We start from the raw sequence: 22,346 nt of genomic DNA on the forward strand, positions 1-22,346 counted from the left end.
CCTCTACTCTGACATTTTTATAAGACAATGTAAAAATTTTTATATTCAACAATGCCATTCACTGTTTATTTAAGTAATAACAATCAAGCTTGCAGGCATTTCCTGGAGATAACCTTCTGGCGAGGAGCTTTCGTGTTTTAACTGCTCATTAATCCCCCAGTGAATATCCTGGTTTGACACCATTATTGAGACTGCTATATGTTCACTGTTGAGACTATAATGCGATCACTTAATGGTAGGTTGTTATTTTTCAGCACTTAATTATAGCGGGGTGCTTGTTGTGTGTTGTTAAAATTACTCCACCGTAAAAATCCCCATTCTTAACCCCCTGTTCCCACTCATAACTCCCCGTGTCGCCAGCTGAGTTATTTCCCCCTCGTGCTCCTCAGTCTTTAGCTTGAGATCTGCATACAGGCAAATCACCTAATTTTTGCTATTTTTGCCCCAAAAGTAATCCATTCATTTCTGAGCAAAGGGAGAGTGAAAAAGATAATAAAAATAAAAATAATTCATGGGCCTCATTATGAAAAAGAGCCGCTTTACATGGTCATGGGTTTTCTGTGCAAACCAAAGGGATGAAAGCTGGCCTGAGGGGTATGGTTATTTATGGCACCTTTCCAGGAGCGTGTTGGGACTCCTCCGTAGAGCATCGCTGCTGGGATCATCTTCCCAGCTCATCCCTCAAACACATTGCCCTTGTGACTCCATCCTCCCATTGCCTCACAGTCCAAGCTTGCACCAAACAACGGCTCCTTCTTTTCAACTATAACTCCTTTCTCCGTGTAGCTCCACCCTTCTGCAACCCCAGAGTTTGACATTTTCGTCTGCTTTTTCCTGAACACTCTCTCCAGTCTTCCCTGTGGAACTCCCCTCCAATGCCTGGAAGGCCACCTCTTGCTGAAGTCGGCAAAACACAGGCTGAAAGTCACAGCTTTTCAATTTTATGCTTATCATCCTGCTCACCTCCTTCGCTTGGCTCCTCCGTTTGCTGAGGCCTGCTTGCCACTTGATTCTAAGTTTTCTACAGAAGAGATCATAGAATCAAAGAATCGTGACATGGTTTGGGCTGGAAGGGACCTTGAAGATCACCCAGTGCCACCCCCTGCCCCGGGCAGGGCCCCCTTCCCCCAGCCCAGGGGGCTCCCAGCCCCGTCCAACCTGGCCTTGAACCCTTCCAGGGAGGGGGCAGCCACAGCTGCTCTGGGCACCCTGGGCCAGCGCCTCACCCCCCGCACAGGGAACAATTTCTGCCTTATATATAACCTAAACCTACTCTCTTTCAGCTTAAAACCGTCCCCCCTCGTCCTACCCCCACCCCCTGACCCAGAGTCCCTCCCCCCCATTCCTGTCCCCCCTTTAAGCCCTGGGAGGCCGCTCGAAGGGCTCCCCGGAGCCTTCTCTTCTCCAGGCTGACCCCCCCCAACTCTCTCAGCCCGGCCCCCCAGGGGAGCTGCTCCAGCCCCCCCAGCATCTCCGTGGCCTCCCCTGGCCCCGCTCGAGCAGCTCCGTGTCCTTCTGCTGTTGGGGGCCCCCGAGCTGGCCCCAGCACTGCAGGGGGGTCTCCCCAGAGCGGAGCAGAGGGGGACAATCCCCTCCCTGGCCCTGCTGCCCCCCCTGCTCTGGCTGCAGCCCAGGATGTGGATGTTTTACTTTGCTTAACATCCCACACGCCAAACTGCTAATTCTCACCTGAGGTCCTGATGGCACATACATTATTTAATTGACACAGGAAAATAATTTAGATTTACAATTGAAATGAGAGTAAAGAAACAGCAGTGTGAAGATTTTTAAGTAGCTGTATGGAAATATGGAAAAGCAACTAGAAATTCAGCACATATTGTGTCCTTGGTGCAGGGAATACTGGAGCACTGGAGCATTTTGGCCACCAGGTCTACGCATAAATCATGTTTGATAATGGAAAAATTGAGTACTCTGTTTACCAATACATTCCCAGTAGAAACATGCTGATCTCTGTTAAAACTACTGCAATGTCCATATTCTTATTATGAGATGTGATTCAATACTATTTTAATGAAAAAACATGAACATTAGTCAGCAAAAGTTACACAGGACCATCTGAAGATAGACCAGGCTGGCAGACCTGGTAGTGCACCTTTTTTTTGGGGGGGGGGCAGTGCTTCAGGCCAGTACCAGGACTGGTCGTAAACATGTGGAGCACGTGGTAGGTTATAATATTTATGTACATAAATCTGGAACGTGCTGAAGTGCGATGGTAAGCTCCAGGGCCGGGGGACTACCAGCACTGCATGCTGGCATGGCAGCTCTAGGGTGTCCCAGACCACCTTCTCAGGAGCAGCAGTTCAGCCCCTTCCCCAGCTCCGCACAGACACGTGCACCTATCATGAGCTACCTTGGGCTTCTGTATCACCAGTATGGTCTCACCTCCAGCTCACAGGGTAGGCAACATCTGCTTTCAGCAACCAGTAACAGAGCAGAGTGATACGTCCCGGGTTTGTAACGGTGCAACAGCCTTGCCATGGGACAGAGGATGGGCTCGAGACCTCCCAAGGCCCCTTACACCTCTGCAGTTTTAAGATTGTGTCTTGGAATTGCTTAGGAGCATATGCAGATCTACAGCAGTGATTGTGCTTTAGAGGAAGAAAGCTGTATTGGAGACAGCATGCTCGAGAAAGCGTTCCTCAGAGTTCCCTGTTGCACAGGCAGAAGTTCCCACCACTGCAGTGGTGGGACATTGTGAGGCTAAAGCAACATAATCTGAGCCCAAACCCACTGGAGTTTGCAGCAACCGCTTTGAGGAGTGCAGAGAACTTGGTCCCCCAGCCAGGAGGACTCGTTACCAGCAGCCCGAGGCACCGCAGTGCCGGGACCTGCACCAGCAGCTCTGGAAGTCGGGCTGTGCCGTGGGGCAGATGTAAGGGGTTGCCCTCGCATAGGAATGAGCACAGGTCTGAAAGCAAAACTCTGCCATGCTTTGGTCTGCAGATGATTGTGAGTGGGATCCGGGTATCTGTCATGTTTAGACAACCTGTACAGTCTCAGGAGACAGTACATGCCACAGTGCTGCAATGTAGACAGCCGTGTAAAGCAGCTCAAGAAAATCCCGTGCTGAATCGTCTACAGTTCTCCGTTGAGTACAGAGAAAACCTCTGGGCCCAGCTCAGATGGAGGGCATCTGCGCTGTCAGTGTCTCAGGCCAGCCGACGTGAGTCCCCACCCTTTAAGACAGAGGCAGCGCTATCGAAAAAAAATATCAAATAGCCTGGAGCTGAGGCAGCCCTTCCGGGCTGGAGCAAGGCCGGCGTTCGTGGCTTTGCAAAGGCCATCACCGCCTACTCATCGCTGGAACAGTTCAGCCAAGGAATGCATTTTCTCGGCTCGCCCTGGCTGTTCAGGGCTTAACCACAGCATCTTCTTAAGGCTGATCTCTGCACGCCGTTAGCAAACGTGCTGGTCGTATCGATTGCCGGAGTCTCAAAGCTGTTCCTTGGAGATGGGTATTATTCTACGTGCTTAAATAGCATATTTATCTCCCAGTACCAAACATAAGCTGACTCACAGATCCCCAGATAATGCCTCTACCCGATGTTGTTTCTAAAACACACAATACTTCTATAAAGACACCTCCTGGGAGCATCTTGTTGCTGGAGAGCCCGCTCTGTTTCCATCTGCATTCTCAAAGACAACCGCAGCAGCAGCTACCTTTGTGTGCGCCGAGTCGATCCTTTTAGCAAACAGTTGCCTCACAAGACAGTTCCACTCTTTCCAAACCAATATTTCTTGTTTTGGCAGGTGTCTCTTCACCTCCCAATAGTCTGGAACCTGCACTTGCACGTCAGGGGGAACGTGGTGCCCGTAAGCCACCCCCCGAGCCTGCTGCCTTTGCTGGTGCAGCATCCCTGCAGCATCCCTGTGCAGGGATGTGCAACAAGTAATGTGCTGAATGGGGGCTGTTTTTTTCCCATTTCTCTACTCCCCACCTTTCCTCCTTTGCTGCCTTTGCTGAGACTGGACACTCACACAATAATGGTGTCGAGGAGAGCTCAAAGCAGTGGAAGAAAAAACGGAAAGCCTTTTAATATTTCTTTTCTAACTCACAGCATATTCGACATTTTAGCAATACTAAATTAAAGTGGGAAAATATAAACCCAAACCCAACCCCCAGACCTTTTTGGATTATAATGAGACACGGTTTCCTCCTCAAAAACCCAAGGGATTACATAGCAATATTCCTCTTAAGCCAAACGTTATGCTTCCTTGAACAGCTGCACAAAGCTGAAATCGCAGCGGCAATCACCCCGGGTTGTGCCACAGAGCTGAGATTCGGCAGCAGGAGGTGGGAGCCTGGAGATGTGAGACCCTCTGGGGCTGCGGATGGGGTGGGAGTACGATTTGCACCCCGGGGCAGGGACAACAGGATGAAGCCAAATAGCTGTGGATGCAGGAAGCCAGCCTCGATGACCTGACGGTCCCTCCTTGCCTCCGACTCCGTGAACTAGCCCATAAATCCTACCCAAAACGAGCCCCGTTTTTCCATCTGTTTCCTTACTTTTTGTCTCCCCTCTCCCTTCTTGCGCAAGCGCTCTACCCTGGCACCCCAGATTTTACAGTGACACCCCGCTGAGCGAAAGCTGTTGCAGGTCTGCTCCCAGAAGCTTATTCCTCCTCCCAATGCCTCCCAAAAATCATGCTCTGTGATACTCCTCTTAATGGAATTATACCGATTTAAACAAGTGAAGAGTGAGCATTCTTCCTTCCAAGTTTCACTCACTCATAAAATTGGTTTAATCCTTTGTTAAGCCCTATAATATGTAGGTGTCTGCGGCTGTACTGGAGTTAAGTAGCATGAAACTATTAATCTTGCTTTAGTGGTCAGAGGTGTTGACTGGCCATTTATTTTCAAGCCCCAAATATCGCTCTGAGGTGGACTGAGCTGCTTGGAGGAAGCAGGGAGAGTCAGACCAGGAGATTTCTTCCAACCTAAATTTTTCTATGATTCCACATTTCTGCTTGCTCCATCCATACGACAATTCATCCCTGTATTTTGTGTGTGCTTTGTACGTAATTGTGCATCCTCCTCTTTTAGGCACTTCCTACTCCCTAGTGCTGTTCATGCAACCTCTAGCAAAATACCTGCTCCAATGTTGTTATTATCTTGGGCTTTATTATCCCAATTATACTTTGCACAACTATTTTGCACTGAGGTGCAAGAGGCATTTGGAGAACTGGTTTCAATTTAAAATCAGTAAGTCATTACTGGTTTGGCCTGTCACGATAGGAGGAAGCAAAACCTGTTGATGTAATCTAAAAACCAAGTTCCTTATGCGCTGTTTCAACAGGGCATGGGCAAGCCCATGGGGAAGTTTCACTCTCATTACGCTGCAGGCCCAAGTTTAACTACACGTCCAGCCACTCCCACGGAAGTCAGCCGGACCATTCACCCCTCTTAATTACAAGTCCGCCTGTAAAAATTCGGATAAAGTATAGTTTAATGAACTTTGTATAAATGCTAGGCTCTGGGTCCCAGGGGACCTATGTTTGCTGAAACCAAAGTAGCCTGAGGTGGCTGAACAACAGGATTTACATCTGTTCTGCAAACAGTCCCCAGCCAATTATTAAGTTGATTTAAACCAGCATAATTTCACCCAGGGAAGCCAGCAGCCTAGCCATGTTGTACTTCTAATTTCACCCAGGGAAGCCAGCAGCCTAGCCCGTGTTATACTTAGCACCCCGTGCTGAAGTCCTGGTTCCCTTTTTGCTTATGCTATGAAAAAGGAGCAGCTCTCCCATAGCTGATGGTGTCAGACTGGTGTGAAACAGGAGCTACGTTCAGGCAGGCTCTTCCAAAGCTGGGCAGGCAATGCTCCAAAGCCCGGAGCCTTGCCGGTGCTGGTGTGCTGTGCACTTTGAAAGGCAACTCAAGGATAAGGCATATGAAACCCAAACCAACATTATTTAACACATAATTTAACTCCATTCCTCTGCCAATATCAGAGAGATTCAGTGCACTTCTGCTACACCAGCCTCTGGTGTAAATCTGGCTGAGAGTAAGCAAGGTGCAAAAACTTTAGGGGCATGCCCACTATAGGAGTTAGTGTTAAAAAAAGATAATAAAGCTTTGAGAAGAAAGGTGCTACTGATGGAGAAGAGCCTAAATGCTAGACTCATGTGTTTCTCTTCTCGTAAAAGTCAGGATGAGGGCATTTGTGCTTCCAGAGACTTTATTTTTTTAAACGGTCTCTCTTTTCTCCGTCATGAAGCCAAGTTCCTAACAGCTCCCACCAGCCCTGCATGAGAGCTAACGGTGAACTTATGGACCAGCAGCACAGCGTGGCACAAAAAGGTCACCGGATTGAGCGCAGCGGAGCTGGAGGTGTGGAGCCCTGGGGTTGTTTTTGTCAGGAATATCGAGGAGTCAGCTGTGGGAAGGACTTTGCACCGGCTGGGTTTTTAGCAGGGTGTTTTCGTGTACAGCCACATCAGGTCTTCAGCAGGAGTGGCTCTCCCGGGAGCTGCTAACGAACACGCCAGATCGTTAGCCTCAGCCAAGGGGCAGTTGCTTGAACAAGTGCAGCCAGCCCTGCACCGTCCCCCGGGGGAGCTCCAGAGGGAGAAGGGAGAGCCCAAGAGGTGTACGCTCCAGGTGTGGTTTTTGACAGGGGGTCACCAAAACAGCCCTGAAGCCCGAGGCTGGTGTCTCCTGCCACTGCTGCTTTCCTGGTCATAGCCAGGGCAGGTGGTTAAGGCTTCAACCGGCTGAGAAAATGGAGATTAGCATCTTCTGCCAGACGGTGAATAACATACAGTCGTCTTTCTCAAGAGCTAGAAGGAATCAGCTTGATGTGTGAGCCAGAGGGAGAAAGGGGGAGAACTGGTAGCAAAGCTAGGAGACAGAAATAAAGCTAACCGGTGTCTACGGGTATGTTTGTGCTTCAATCCCACAGTTAATCACTGCCCGTCGGTGCCGTCGCACCCAGCAGAGGTTGGGTATGGCGCAGGGTCCCTCCGTGCAACAGCCAGAAATGCACTTGCATCCCTGGAGAGGTGCCTGACCTCCCTCTGACGGGGTGACTCCTGTTCCCGGGCCGGTGAAAGCCGTCACGGGGACAGCGGTGCCAGGGGCTGATTAGGGAAGGTGTTTCCATCCCGGGTACGTGAGTCAGCCAGAGCCGGGCTGCACGTCAAGGGCAGCAATCGCGTTTCCTTGTAGCAGCCTCCAGGAGGGTTGGGCAGCACCGTTCGACTCCCTCCAGACAGGGCAAAGGCGAGGAGGAGGGTGCGCTTGGCGAGAGCCTCTACGAATGAGCTGGGGAAGAGGAGGGGATGGGGAGGCCCGAATGCGATCGCGTCTCCTTCCCTTCCTCCTCTTCCTCGCCGCTCTGACGGGTCTACGGGAGGCGAGACCGCCGCACACCCGCCCAGCGCCGTCTGCCTCCCTGCCTGCCGATGCGCCCTTGGTGATGCCAGCCTGGCACCCAGCGCGGGGCTGCCGAGGCTTCTCCCTCCACCCAGCCACCACGGGCAACCAGCTGCTCGCCCAGCCCCGGTGTCAGAGCGGAGCGTCGCCGGGCTCAGACGCAGCAGAGATGCTTCTCCGTGAGAAACGCGGAGCGCGGCCCCTAACAATATGCAGCCTGTCTTGGCCTTTTTTTTTTTTTTTTTTTTTGTTGTTTTGAACGCACAAAACTGGCCTCGCCTCCCTTTATTCTTCCCAAGAATACCCCGCATAATGACGGCAGCTCCTCTCCTTTCAGCCCCTTCCCTCCAGCTGAATGTGCAGAGGGTGACATTATACCGGGCTTCGGCGGCGGCGGCTCTGAATGCCTTTCGCTGTCCTCTCGCTGCGCGCCGCTTCGGAAGGAAGGAGGGAAGACAGAGCTATTTTTATAGCATCTAGGCTCTCCCCAGACTGCATCTAACTTGCTGTTGTTGGTCAATGATCTTTCAATTACTTGCTACACTTGGGACTTTGCTCTGTTCTTGCAAAAAAAGGCTGATGTATTCAACATGCTGTTTCCAAAGAGCAGGGTGGAATTGGGTGATTAGGCTACGCAGAAGAGTTGCTCGCAAACAAAGCCTTTTTTTTAAAAAAAAAAACAGTTTGAAAAAGCAGGGGTTTTTTTCTGCGGCAAATTTGCCATTCTGTAGCAGTTTTCAAAAAATATCTGTCAGAGATGGCATGCTGGAATGATTTTTTCTGTTCCCAAGAAGCGCAAGTTATTTTCTTCCGACATTTTCTTTTTTTTTCCCCCCTTTTTCCTCCTTACTCTGTACAGAATACTCTGATTTTTGTTGGGAAGCTGGAGGTTATCTTAAAATACGCCAGGATTTCAGAGGAGTGGCTTTACAGAGATGATGGCTCTGGGCTGAGAGCCACACTTTCCAGGTTTGAACCTAACTTTAGTCCCTGGTCTATACAAATCAACGTTTTCCCAGACACTCTGTTTTCATAGTTACCCAACCTGAGGTAATCAGATGCTGATCTTCAGAGCCTGCACATCTTCCCACTAAAATCAGTTGGCGATATATGGATTAAATCTTTCCATAACTCTCTTCCAAGACAGGACCTGAAAATAGAAAAAACTACAAGAAAAACAGAAGCAGAGCAGATATACAGCGGCTAACTCGGCTGCAGCGATGCTTTTTGCTGAACCTGAATCGATCCAGCAGCCTTTGTGGTGCTACAGAATTGTATAATATGAAATATTGTTTCTTTTGAATTAGATATAAAACTAAGGTCCTAACATTTCTAATCACTAGAGCTCTTACAGGGTTCTGCACAGAGCCCGGTGATATAACCCAGGTCCATGTGGGGTTGTTACCATCTCACTAACCACCATTTCCACAACAGCTTTGGGAGGGCGCAGTGTTCTTCACTTGCTCTCCTAATTTCTGCAGCTCAGTAACATTTCCCTCTGCCCTAAAAATGAAAGATATAAAACAGCTGTGCAGATGCAGGTATTTTTCAGCTATTCATCATTACTGTGCCTGCAAATCTATCAGACCTTTGTTCCCGGTAGCACTTTAGTTACTGTATTTCATTCCTTATTAAGCATATTTTCAAGGGACCTTTGATCATTACCTCCACATCTAAATGGAGGAAAAAGAGAGGTCAAACTAGACCTCTAGCAAACTCTGAATTTATGCCTAAATGTGTTTAATAATTGGATGTGTGTTGTTAAACATGCTCACAGCAGGATTTCCAGGTGGGTGGATAGAAAATAGAGGGTTTCTGTGCTTATTCCTGCTGTCCTGACACTTGTATCAGCTGGGAAACTTCGGTGGAAAAGCTCCTGATTTGCATGAGAGAAGGACTTGTGCCAGTGTGAGGTCTGGGACATGATCACAGAAACCAGAAGAAAACATGGGTGAGTTGTCTGCAGAGAATCTGAATTCTGGAGAGGAAAAAAAACCTGAAGCAAGCCCTTCAAATGACCCAGAGAGTGTTTTGAAGGAAGATCATGCGGCAGTTGTTAAGTGTAGGGCTGGCCCCCACACCTCCCCAGACAGCAACCGAGCATCTCAAGTGAATATATTTTGGTCTGGGCCCGATCCTGTTCAGACTCAGACTTCACCGGCGCTGCAGAGGCGAAGCACTGTGGGAAGAGAAGCTTTTGGGGAAAACGGGGGAAAATTTTTTGAGACCTCTCAGTTGCTTGGCCTGAGGTTGCATTTAATGAGAAAGGCTTTAGTGCTGAGTGTGAGCTGCTTTTTGCAACAGCAGGAATTTCTTTCTTGCTGTGTTCTTCAGCCTGGAAAGGCGAGGAATTTCTAGTGGGGTGCAAGGGATGCTCTCAGTGCTGGATATCCTTTTCCTTTCTCTTGCTGTTTGAAGAGCAAAGAGGATGTTTTGGATAGGGAGCAAGGACACGCTGCTGGAGCCAGACTGCCCCATGACATCTGGATGCAAGCAGGGCAGCTGGAAGGACCTTCAACAGAAGGAGCAGGGCTGGGAGATGCTGAGGATTTGGGAACGTGAGCAGAGGTTGCAATGGGTGGAAACAGCAGGTCAGTTGAGGAACAGAAAAACTGGCAACACTGGGTCATGAGCTAATTGGAACTAGCTGGTTCCAGGCCCTTGGGAAGGTAGTTATTTCTGGAGTTTAGGGCTCCTGTGAAACAGCTCATCTCAATGGAAGGAAAAAAGCATGTATAATGCAGCATTATGGTTATGGCTTCTTATGATTTTTGACCCCAGATATCACCATGACTTGATCCATTTTGAGTTGTGCAGATAAACAGACCAAGCAACCGGCTTCCCAGGGCAGCTCCATTGTTTACACATCCGTGATATCCAGCTCAGCTGTGACTCAGCCATCAGCAATGATGTTCTGACCTTATTAATATCAATGGGAGTCTTCTTAACGAGGACATAATTTCACCCCAGAGGCCAATTCATTAATTAGCATCCCCAGCTATCCTGTCATTGGGCATATGAAGAGGGTAGTAACTTGGCTTATATACTAAGCAAATATGTGCTGAGTAAATATGCATTCAACTGCACGTATAACGACAACATACAGGGTCATAAAAGTTTGGCAGCAAGAGTGGAGAGAGGTGAGTGCAGCTCCTCACTCCAAACATCATTCAGTGCTGGTGGTACTTGCTCATTGTGAACTCTTGTCCAAAATCAATGTCCAAGGAAATGCTTTCTTAATTATTAGTTGTTGATTCCACGTGCTGCATGAAGTCATCCGAGAGTTGATTACGTGCTGCCCTGATGACATTATTTTTTTTTTTTTTAGCTGTGATAGCTGGAAGTCTTCTGTCCCTCAACGCAATACCTTCACTACGTGTGGTTTGCAACACCACTGTTCTGCTGCGCCTGTTGACAGGAAAGGGTGTTTTAATCATTCTAGTATGTCTATTATGAAATATTTCTGATTTCCAAAATAAAAATAGCCTAGCCTGCACTCTGAGCTAACATAACTCCTTCCCTTCCAAATCATAGTCTCATGTCAGAAAGTTGCCTCCTAACAAAAAAAAAAAAAAAAAAAAAAAAAGGGGGCATTTTTGAACATTCTTTGCATGTTAAAATTGAAAGGATTAAACTTAATTTAATAATAATGATCTCTCACAGTTAATGTTTCATGCAGACAGTGACAGGGCACAGTGTGATCACTAACAAGGTCAGGAAAGGATTTCTTCTATTGTGCAACATTCACGGATGTTAGTCTTCTCTGAAGTATTTGAGATTGGCCACCGCAGCTGATTAATGCTCTATTAGCTGGACTATTGGCTTGTCATGATGTGATAAGTCTCTCTCCCTGCTCTCATTTTCTGGATGATCTTTCTTAACTCTTCATTTAAGAGAGTTGAAGTTTGCTCAATAAAAAGCAACCATCGACCACTGCACAGATGTGATTATTTTAGTTATTTGCTAGAAAACCTTTCAATTTACCAATTTTAAGGAATTACTATCAGCAAAAGGGTGCGGAGAGATATAAAGAGAGATGGCATCTTGTGTTTTTCCACCTAGCTGGAAGAAAACCCCCTACAAATTGCTGAGCACACAAGCAGTTCTTCAAGTTTGACACAGAGGCAGAGAAGTTCAACAGAAGTCCAGGATGGGAACAACTTCTCCAAGTTTATTCTCACCATGTTAACCAACGTTTTTACTTTCAATCTCTTGTACAACAACTAGCTATGTTTGGCAAGAAAGAGGGGGAGCAGGTGTTGTGAAAATTTAAGTATTGTTATATCTGATAACAGCAAGCAAATACAAGTAAGTGGAGGGGGAGACAAAGTAGAGGATGGAGGCTGTATCTGACAGCAGATGCCAAGCCCAGGCCTGAGCTGGTAATATCTAACCACCATACGCGTTATGGGAGCCGTGCCAGAGGAGCTTCCACTAGTGGGAACCCTTTGGCTTCAGCTGGTGGGAGCAACTGCGTGGCTGTGTTGGGTTTGCGTGACAAGGTTTTGGTAGCAGAGGGGGGGGGGCTGCAGGGGTGGTTTCTGTGAGAAGCTGCTGGAAGCTTCCCCCACGTCTGACAGAGCCAATTCCAGCCGGCTCCGAGACGGACCCAGCGCTGGCCAAGGCTGAGCCCAGCAGCGATGGCGGTAGCGCCTCTGGGGTAAGGTATTTAAGAAGGGGAAAAAAAAAAAACCTGCACAACAGCCAGAGAGGAGTGAGAATATGTGAGAGCAACAACTCTGTGGACACCCAGGGCAGAGAAGAAGGAGGGGGAGGAGGTGCTCCAGGCGCCAGAGCAGAGGTGTCCCTGCAGCCCGAGGGGAAGACCATGGTGAGGCAGGCTGTGCCCTGTGCCCGTGGAGGAGCAGATCTCCACCTGCAGCCCGGGGGGGACCCCCCACCCGAGCAGGGGGATGCCCAAAGGAGGCCGGGACCCCGTGGGAAGCCCACGCTGGAGCAGGCTCCTGGCAGGACCCGTGGCCTCATGCAGAGAGGAGCCCACGCTGGAGCAGGTTTGCTGGCAGGACTGGTGAGCCTGGGGGGGACCCACGCCGGGGCAGTTCATGAAGAGCTGCAGCCCGTGGGAAAGACTCAGGTTGGAGGAGTCCATGGAGGACTGTCTCCCGTGGGAGGGATCCCACGCTGGAGCAGGAGAGGAGTGTGAGGAGTCCTCCCCCTGGGGAGGAAGGAGCGGCAGGTACAATGGGTGATGGACTGACCGCAACCCCCATTCTCCATCCCCCTGTGCTGCTGGAGGGGAGGAGGGAGAGAAACTGGGAGCAAAGCTGAGCCTGGGAAGAAAGGGAAAGAGGGGGGAAGGCGTTTTAAAGATTTTATTTTATTTATTCTTATCCTACTTTGATTTGATTGGTAATAAACGAACTAATTTCCCCACGTTGAGTCTGTTTTGCCTGTGACGGTAGGTGGTGAGTGATCTCTCCCTGTCCTTATCTCAACCCAGGGGCCTTTTGTTATATTCTCTCCCCTGCCCAGCTGAGGAGGGGTGACAGAGCAGCTTTAGTGGGCACCTGGTGTCCAGCCAGGGTCAAACCACCCCAGTGACACCGAGAGGACAATCCAGAGAGCAGTGTCACGCGCCGGGTGGGTCTGGGAGCCAGACTGGCTTTTGCTGGCAGCACCTCAGATAATGGCAGCGGGTGGTATCTGAATCCGCAGATTCAGGGCACGCTGGCAGTCGTCTGTATCCCAGGAAAATATATGTCTATAGAAACACCCCCTCTGTGCTTCCACCTCTGTATAGCCTAGAAGATATTTGTAACCTATTTCTCATCTCTCGCATCCTTCCAGTTTTACGTCTCCTTTGGATACCAGGTCAGCCTAGCACAGCATTTTTTAAACTGAGCCCAAGATTTCAGTCTCCTTCCTGAGGCCTCAAGCAGAAAAGGCAAAATATATGAACAGTGGTTTTGTTAGACAGATGCTTGACTGATAAGAAGACACAAACTGATCTTCATATTGTTTTCTTTCCTATCTGCTCAACACCCTTCATTATCCCCAGTAACTCACTTAGAAATCACCCAGACTCCCACTGAAGAACCTCCTTCAGCTCAGACAGGTAACTAGTATTTTGATTTCTAAATACACACGAACTATTTAAATATGGTGAGTTGGCCGTTTCCATCCAGTCTGTTGTCTGTCTTTGCATTACTGTACCTAAACCCCAGTCAGCCTTTTTTATAGGAAAAACTGTGAGTGGTAATTTTTTTTGCCTTTCATTAAAAAAATATATTTCTCAGCTGTTGACATCTTTCCACATTTGAAACGAGGTACTAAATTAACTAACTGCAGATACAATCAGATTAATGGAGACTGACCAAAAGCAACATTTACCCAAGAACTCCAACATCCTCAGCTTTCTCATGTCTCCTCCACCCCACTGAAAATGAAAGCCCTGATAATTTTGGATAGCATCTGTGTTTCTGCTCCACCCTTCCTGCTGCTCATGGCATCCTTGCTTGTGTGGATGGAAGAGTCTGATTCTTTGTTCACAAACTCAGGAGAGGAACAGAGATTTAACTGCTTTACTACTTCTCCCTCAGTCCTTTGTTACAAATTAAGGCCTAGAAGTCCTCGGAGGGCATTAGCTTAACTTGTTTTCAAGGTAGGAAGGTATCCCTTTTTGCAGATCCCCATGTTCTTGTTTACACAATTAACTAGTAAGACAGATGCACAGTCCCAATTTTAAACAGGAAACCTTTACTACCAAGTGATGACAAGCGTCCCACGCTGGCGAGCTTGTTTTTTCGTGCTACTGGAATTCCCGCATGAACAGCAGGCTGCTTATTTTGTTTAAGCCAGACCCGATGATGGCAGATCTCAGCACGAACCAGACCGTCACTTGGACAACCCCAAAGCGTACCCTGAGCACGAACAACTCCAGCGTTAACTTTTGCCACTTCCAGCCGCGGTGAACGCAGCAGCATCCCTTCCCGCTGCCCGCATCTCTGCGGCAAAGCCTCGCCATCCTGTAAATTCGGCGGCCCCACTTCTCCGCAGGGCAACGGCCGCCTCAGCCGCGTGTGGGGATCCCCATGGACGGTTCACCCTTCTCCTCCCCAAAACCCCCCGGGTGTGAGGAGCTGGCAGCGTCTGCCAAGCCACGCAGCCGCGGATGGGAAAGAAGCAAGAGCAATAATTTAAAAAACAAACAAACAAACAAACCAAACTTGGCTTTATTTTTCCCTTTGTTTCCCCCCTCCCTCTCCTTCAGCCTCGAGGCCTCCCGCGTGCCCCCCTCACCCGTGCCTCCCCACAGCGCCTTTAGGGGCAGAGTCTTGTGGGGTGGGGGGGGATCAACCCCGCCTCTGAGGAGGCTTTCCGCGGGGAAGAGGGGGTGCGGGGAAAAAAAAAAAAAAAGAAACAAACAAACCAAACCCGAAGAAAAAAAAAAAAAAAAACAATAAAAACCCAACCAACCAACCAAACCCAAAAGCAGCCCGCTCTGTGCTCCTCGCGCCCTAGAGGTGCCGGGCGTGGGGCCGCTCTGCCCGCCCCCCGCCTCCCCACTCGTTGGCAGGAGAAGCCCCGCTGCCAGTGGCCGGCGTGCGGGTGACGTCATCGGCGGCGCCGCTGCGCGCTCGTCCCGCCGCTTCCCCCCCCCCGCTCCCTCCCCCCCCCTCCCCCCCTCCCCTTTCCCCCGTTCCGTTCCGCTCCGCTCCGCCTTCGCGGCCACCGTAGCGGGAGCGGCGGAAGCCCCCTCACCGGCCACCGTCCCCGGGAGGCGGCGGATGGTCCGCGTTGTCCCGCCGCTCCCCGCCCGCCCCTCTGGGAGTCGGCGGCCTCGGCGGCGGCAGATGGCGGGGGAGCGCGGCCCGGCGTGGCGGGGAAGGAGGCCGCCGCCTCCGCCGCCGCGGCGGCTCCTCTTGGCGTTGCTGTTGTTGTGGATGCCGGCGCTGCCGGGGTTGGGCTCCGCTGTTGCCGCCGCCGAGGAGGCGGTGGGGAAGGAATGCGACAAGCCGTGCGCCAACGGCGGGCGGTGCCAGCCGGCCAGCGGGCAGTGCGAGTGCCAGCCCGGCTGGGTGGGCGACCAGTGCCAGCACTGCGGGGGACGCTTCAGGTGGGTCCCCTGAAGGCTGAGGGGCCGTGGGGTGGGGGGGGGGGGAGGGATCTCGGGGACGTTTCGGGATAATATGGCCCGTGGGGGTGAGGGGTTTGGTTTGAGGAGGGGGTCGGGTGTGTGTGGGGGTTCGGTGGCTTTGGTTCGAGGTGGGTGCGAGAAGCGGGTTTTGGGCCCCAAAAGGTGTGGGAGACGCCCCGGGCTGAGGGTGCCCGGGAGCGATTCTGAGGGCTGTGGGTGCGAGGGGCAGATCCCGGTGACAATAAGGGTGTAGGTGAGAGAGCTGGGTCGGAGCCTGCGGAGGGAACGAGAAGGGTTTGGGTGTCCCTGGGTGAGTTTGAGCGGGGGCAAGGTGTGAGCATGAGGGGCTGATCCCGGGGGGGTGCGGGTGTAAAGGGCTGTTGGGGGGGGGACAGCAGGGGTTTGGGTACAGAAGAAGGTCTGGGGGGGCATGGGGCTGTGAGGAGGGGAGGCTTTGAGGGGTGACGGGAGTGTGGGTGCTAATGGGCTGAGGGGGAGCACAAGGCCAGGTGTTTGGGGGGACAGTAGAGGATGCAAGCGGTTGGGGTGGCGTGGGGGGAGGGTGTCTGGGAGTAATGGGGTTTGCGTGTCGGGTGCCCCACCGAACAGCAGTTGGTGAGTACAAGGTGTTTGTACCGTGAGGAGGTGGCTGTGAGGGGATGGTATTTTGAATGTTGGTTGCACAGGGGTGACTGGGGTTCAGTAGGGTGTCTGAGGGGCTGTGGCTGTGTAGGAGCAGGGCTGTGGGTGTAGGACATGGAGTAAGTGTGGGTCTGGGTGCAATGGACTGTGCAGGACAGAGCCTGGGAGATGATGGGGTGCCAGTGTGAGTAACTGGGTTCACGGTGTAGTAGGTGTGGAGAGAGGAGTGAGGCTGGGGGAGTGGGGATTGGGTAGCGGGACGTATTGGGAGCAGCAAGGGCAGGTTGGGGGCCTGCAAATGTAGAAGTGCGAAGGGTGGTGGGTGAATGGGGGCTGGTTTTGTGTGTGGAGGTGGGTGGGAGCAGTGAGGAGTGGGGCCAGTTCCTGAGTGGGGGCAGATGGGGGACTGGATCTGCCTGGGTGCAGGTTGGAGTGGGAGAGGAAGGACATGCAAGGGGGTATTAGGGCTGGGTGGAGGCAACGGAGGTGTTTGTGGGGGGGTTAAGCAAACTGGGCAGGTGGCAGAAGCAGGTTTTGGTTAAGGGTGAATTTGGGGAGAGGTATGCGTGAGGGAGAGAAGCAGCGTCACAAAGGGGGTAGCTGGCATGTGGGGAGGCTCAGCTCTTGGGGCAGAGGGGTACGTGCAGGACTGATGCTGATTTTTGGGGAGGGACAGTGGCAATAACAGCTTGGTAGGAGGAAGCTCCTGGGTTTGCTGAGGGACGAGGCCAGAGCTGGGCAGCCAGAGGCGATAGAACAGGACTGGGGATGGTGTGAGGGTCCTGCCTCTGGGCATCTGGGCAGGGTCTTTTTTTTTTTTTTTTTTTTTTAGGAAAAAAAGGCTAAACACTGGTTCTGGGCGGGCAGGGGGATGGAAACCCTCTGGCTCTGTGCTTGTCCAGTCCATGTGCCTATGTGTGTGTATGGTGTATGTGGGGGTGAGAGGTGTCTGCACAGGAGGAGAAAGGTGATCTTTGGGCTGTGCAATGCTGGAGAGTGTATTGTCTGCTGTGCTGGGGCCAGTTCTGGTGGTGATGCGGTACTCAGTTGGGTTGTGTGTCTAAAGTCTACCCCATAGGACAAGAAATTCAAAATCTTCATGGGAATAAGTTGGAAATGCACCCTGGCTTCTCTATAAATTTAGGTTTTCAGTGGAAGGGGTTTTTGTAAGATGGTTGCCTGCTTTGGTTTTATCAGCTGTGGCAGTGAGAGCCAGCGTGCATGTCTGCATGAGATAGGTGAATTCCCTGGGCAGAGCTGATTCTTGGAAAATAAGGAAATGAAAAAAGGGGTGATTATTCTAGGCAGCGATTGCTTTTTTGAGGAACTTCTTATGGAGAGTACCATTTGATGATTCTTGCTGTAGATTTGTGGGAAAGGGAGATGTCTGTGTAAGCTGAACTCAAGGAGTAGAAACACTTCGTGTGTTTTAGGAATAGAGGTTTCTATTTTTTTTATTTGTATTTTTTCACAGTTGGTAGATGGGTGTATGATGCAGCTAATTTAAAAGGAGGTTTGGGTGGAAACAATGCCAGGCTAGGCAAACACTGGAAGTTGAAAGCTTCCTTTTTAATGTTTTTTGCCACTGTGTCATGATAAGAATTTTCATTTAGTTGAGGAAGAGCATTGTGAAATAGCCACTTACCTGCTACTTTCCTCGAGCGGTTTAGGATGTTGGTCATTTTAAGGGGACTAGATCTGAATAAAGGCAGAGTCTCCTGAGTGACAAAACTGGTGCTTGTTATATATCCACTGCTAAAGGCCTTTTTTTTAGCCTCTTACCTGTTTTGATAAAACTTCTTCTATCTATTTCACATATAATTCCGGTCTAAAATTGTGACCAGAAATGTACTGCGTGTTTTTCTCTCTAGGTGTTTTATTTAGCTGTTTGTTTATTTATTAGTGAGTTGAAGTTGCCAGTAATGTTTTTAAACTTTGAGCTCTGAGGAAAGTGCAAACAAGTCCTTTTAGGAGTGTTCAGAGCTTTGCAGCCACGACTTTCACGTGCCTTGCGTTTGCTCTGTCTCCTGTCAGAAGTGGCACTGCTGGGGTTTTGTTTTGGTGTGTGGCTGTCAAGCGCTTGGCTTTAAAAGGCTTCACATGTTCCTGAATGCTGTAGGTACAAATGGGAAGCAGAAGGGCAGGTGAAAATTATTTTCTAAGTGTGGTGTATTCCACATGCTTATCTGCTTGACTGAGATGTAATTAAATTTGGCATGTTAATCTTCACGCCCTTATCTAGATGGGTATGATGACTGTATTTGTGGCCTTGACTTTTTTGTTTACGTTGAACACTGGGGTTGTCATGATCCAACTTGTGCTTCCCTGACCTACTAGTGCCTCGCGTCTTCCTGTGTTTGCAATGAAGAACCAACATCTCAGCTTCGCGCTGTAGTCAGCTAAGCTTCTACTTGCTGTTTTCATTGGGGAAGTCTGTTTAAATATTTAGTCTGCAGTATAGGTGACAAACCCGGGGTGGACCATTTCCTTTCTTGTTTCACCCACTCCACAAAAGGGGAGATCGTGTGCGATGTGTTACTGTTCTAATGGGGATGTGTGGGGCTTTTCTAAGCACGTGTGGTGTGCTGTGACTTCTTAAAAAGAGAAGGGCGTAGTAGAGGTGTACCTGGATGTGGTTTGTTAGCGATCGTTCTTGGCTGCAAGACTGCCTTCTGAGAAAACACAGAGCTCTGCACGGATCAGCGATGCTCTTGCGGGGGTGAGTTATGAAGGACTTTGGGTGACTTTCTTTTTTTAAGATGTGGAACCAGCCACTCGAGTTCTTTAAAGATAAAGATCTTGGTTTTAAAGGAAGCTGAAACAGAAAATATAGGACGTGCCTGATGCGCTTGAGTTTTCTATTTCTGTACAAACCTCCAGCGGGCTTCTGTGCTGGCCGGAGCCTGCTGCAGGCCAGTGGCTTCGCGCTGCCGTGGTCTGGGCAGGAGAGGACCGGTGCTGCGAGGCTGTCTGCTGGGAGGGATGAGCAATCTCCAAGTCACAGAGCTGCAGCAGCACGTTGGAGATAATGTTTCCGAGCAGCGGGAGCTCAGGAGCACCAAATGGGAGAGTGAACTTGCCAGCGTTGGGTGTTGCACAGTCCAAGGGATGCTGCGAGCTTTGAGACCGCAGACTCTTCAGAGCTCTTTTGCAGCTGGGTGACACAACCTCTTGCCCTTCTTGACTTGAATTGTTTCAGCTGCCTGGCTGCTGAGGGAGGTAAAGCACAGGTTAAGATATGACCACTGTTTTACGTAGATATATTGATCAGAGATTGTAGAGGAGTGGATTAACAAATTCAGGATAGTGCTTGGCTTCTGGAACAGTGATTGTACGCGGATTGTGTATATAGGCATGCTGATGGGCAATTTGATGTATGATTGTAGCTGAAAATATGAACAGGCTATACAGGCTATATTTTGACTATGGAATGAAATACCAACTGATTCCAGAAAACTGGTTTTTATGTGTAAAGGCACTGGTTCTCCTTTCATGGTAATACTTTTTTTTTTTTTTTTTTTGAGCTGGGAGATGGAAAATGCTAAGCAGTGCTGAACAGTGCAACATGACAGTTGGAGAGGAAAAAAAAAAAAAGATTAGAGTGTATCTTTTAAACTACCTTTTTATTAATTTAATGGAGGCAGTTATGGGCTGCTGATTGAACATTATTAAGGAGTTGGTGGTAATACAGTGTCCTTGGCCAAAGAATATTACAGTGAAGAGGAATTTTATCTCTAGGAGATTTGGGTAAATCATAACCTGAGAGAGTTTCTAGCTGGCAAAAAACTATCGCAGTTCCCGTTCTTAAATGAATGAGAACTTTTAGTCAAAAGCTAGTATGCGAAACCATTGTCTTTAAAAAACTACCTGAGGCAGTTTAAGGCTTTAGAAAAGTCAGGAAACTACTTAATATATCTAAGGATGTTGGCAATTTGAATCAAATCAGTTTAAGTGCTCAAATTAGATTTGGGTTCTGCATTTGTGCCTGATCGCCATTCTGTTTCTCTCTTTTCATTAGTACATTATCGTGCTTTAAAATGATTTTCTCTTCCATGTTGCTGTGTGAAAGGCTCTCTCAAATGTTGTGCACTGGTAATAAAAGAATAAGCTATTCAAGTAGGAAATAAATATTTAAGCATTATCAATTTTAAAGAATACACTAGGGGAAAAAGAACCTTTATATGCTTTTATTTAGTTCTTGGAGGCATTATTTCCAACTCTGGATTTATAATTTTGCTAGGAGGTGTGTGTGTATATCTGTCTACATATGCGTATCTCTATTTCTGTCTATCTATGCCTGTATTTAACTTGTCTGTTCATTGAGAGAGAAGCTCATGGCTAATATTTCATCTGAATTTTAATTGTTTTATTGTTATACCCGCTGTTTTATGGGACAGTCTGATATTTTACTGGGGCTGTTTTAAGAACAAAAATTAATCCGTGAAATAATTCAGTATTTTTGCAGTATCTTGAGGTGTTCTATACTTTTTGCCTTGCACTGAATGGCTAACATAAATATTTGACTTGTGTGAGGTTTTGTTAATGTTTGCAGTAAGCTCGCTTCTTATCATTACTTTTCAGTCTGCTTTATAGCAAGGAGTCAATAGCGGAAAATTCAGAGCAGTAAGACAATGCAGTGCACGCTAGATCCTTCCTGTCATCTCTGCTTCATGCACATCAGATGTCTTCATCGCTGGAGCCTTAGTTATTGGTATTATTGAGCAGCTCATGGTTTCAACCTGTGAGAGAGAGGAGTAAGTAGCATCCAGCTGCTGTCTTCCTGCTCAGCACGTCTGAGCATTGAGATCTCTGGGAACGGCGTGGGTAGAGGGTAACGTTCCTCTGCCTGCCAATTCCAGGAACGTATTGCTGCCTCAGACTCGCTTGCAAATGCCTCCTTTTCTGCAGTGGTCAACACGGAAGACATTTCTGTCTCATTTCTCAATGTCTGTTTGAATATCAGGGCGTAGCTGCGGGCGTCGGTTTAGCAGAAGTTGTCTGACACTGCTCTAGATTTTCCCATTAATTCAGTCTCAGTTACTTTGTTCATTATGGATCCAAAATAAGCTCATGTCCAACTGGGTGTTTGTTACCATCTTCGTCAATTTATACTTTACATAAATGACTTCTATTGAAATATCAGCAAATGACTGAGGTTAGCACTGTTTTCACAGAAAAGGTCTTTTTTTTTTTTTTTTATTAATTAAGCTTTCAAAAGAACTACAACCAGCAATGCTTTTATCATGCGTTCTGATAGATAACATTTGGAATGCATGTAATGGATTTCACTTTCCTGGCTTGTTCCTCTGAAGCTTTCAAGAGCAATCGAATTTAAAACCATGAGCTTACTGTCCCTAAAGTGTCTATGAAGATCCACGCTGAAAATCCTCCGTATACTGAGATAATGCTGCTGACCAAACTGTTGTATTATTGCATTAATTTATGTTACCCTTGGGTGCCCTTTCCTTAAACAGCTGGTTTCCTTGAAGAATTTTTTTCCAATTTGAAGTTCCAAGCACTGCTCTTGGAATTAGTTTCTTGATCTGGTAGATCTTTGTTTTTTTTTTCCCTGCACTCAAAATGTTCTCAGCAAGTAGTTCTGTAGGAGCCCTTACATCACATCTTCTAAAGCATGGTGAAAAGATATAGTAAAAAAATGCAGAAGACGGGATTGAGAATTACTTGATTTTGTAGGTAAAGTGGGTTTGGTGGAGGAATCAGCCACTGCAAACTGGAGTTCACCCTAAGGAAGGGCTGCAACAATTTTTTTGCAGTACTTTGGTTTTGAATAGCCATGTGCTACCATCTGCCTAGGTAACCACTGCGGTGTCTTGAAAGCGGGGCTGGAAAATTTGGTAATCAATTTTACAGCAGAGAACAGAGATAATAATTTGCTTTTGTGCATGGCTTTGAATCACTGAAACACTGAAGCAGTAATGATATTTGCTTTTTGTTTCCTGCTTTTGTTCCCTTGCTTTGTTTGTGGCAGATCCACATGGAGTTTCTTTAGAGTCTACTTGAGACTGTCACTAATGTCCTTCCCTCCCTTTGCTTAAAATAAATATTTATTTGATAGAGAGGCAGGTTGCTGTGAGGATTTGGGTGGATGTGCTGCATGCATACGATTCAGGGCACAGTTCTGGCTTATAGAACCTGAAATCCTTGGGATTCTCAAAATGGAAGAGCTCTGTCCTGATCATGGAATTGTGA

The 22,346-nt window shown here is 48.6% G+C and overlaps 1 protein-coding gene across 1 annotated transcript in view; it reads left to right on the plus strand.

Annotated features, from left to right (window-relative positions):
* The first annotated feature begins 15,045 nt into the window (after positions 1-15,045).
* The window catches only part of ATRN (attractin), a 95,652-nt gene continuing 88,351 nt past the window's right edge, over positions 15,046-22,346 (plus strand). The window contains exon 1 of the mRNA XM_042808375.1: positions 15,046-15,473. Within this exon, the coding sequence (XP_042664309.1) occupies positions 15,145-15,473 (329 nt within the window). The 5' untranslated portion in view covers positions 15,046-15,144. The remainder of the gene's footprint in view (positions 15,474-22,346) is intronic.

The sequence above is a fragment of the Tyto alba genome, unplaced genomic scaffold, assembly GCF_018691265.1.
Source record: "Tyto alba isolate M040663 unplaced genomic scaffold, T.alba_DEE_v4.0 Super-Scaffold_6, whole genome shotgun sequence".
NCBI classification, from domain to species: domain Eukaryota; kingdom Metazoa; phylum Chordata; class Aves; order Strigiformes; family Tytonidae; genus Tyto; species Tyto alba.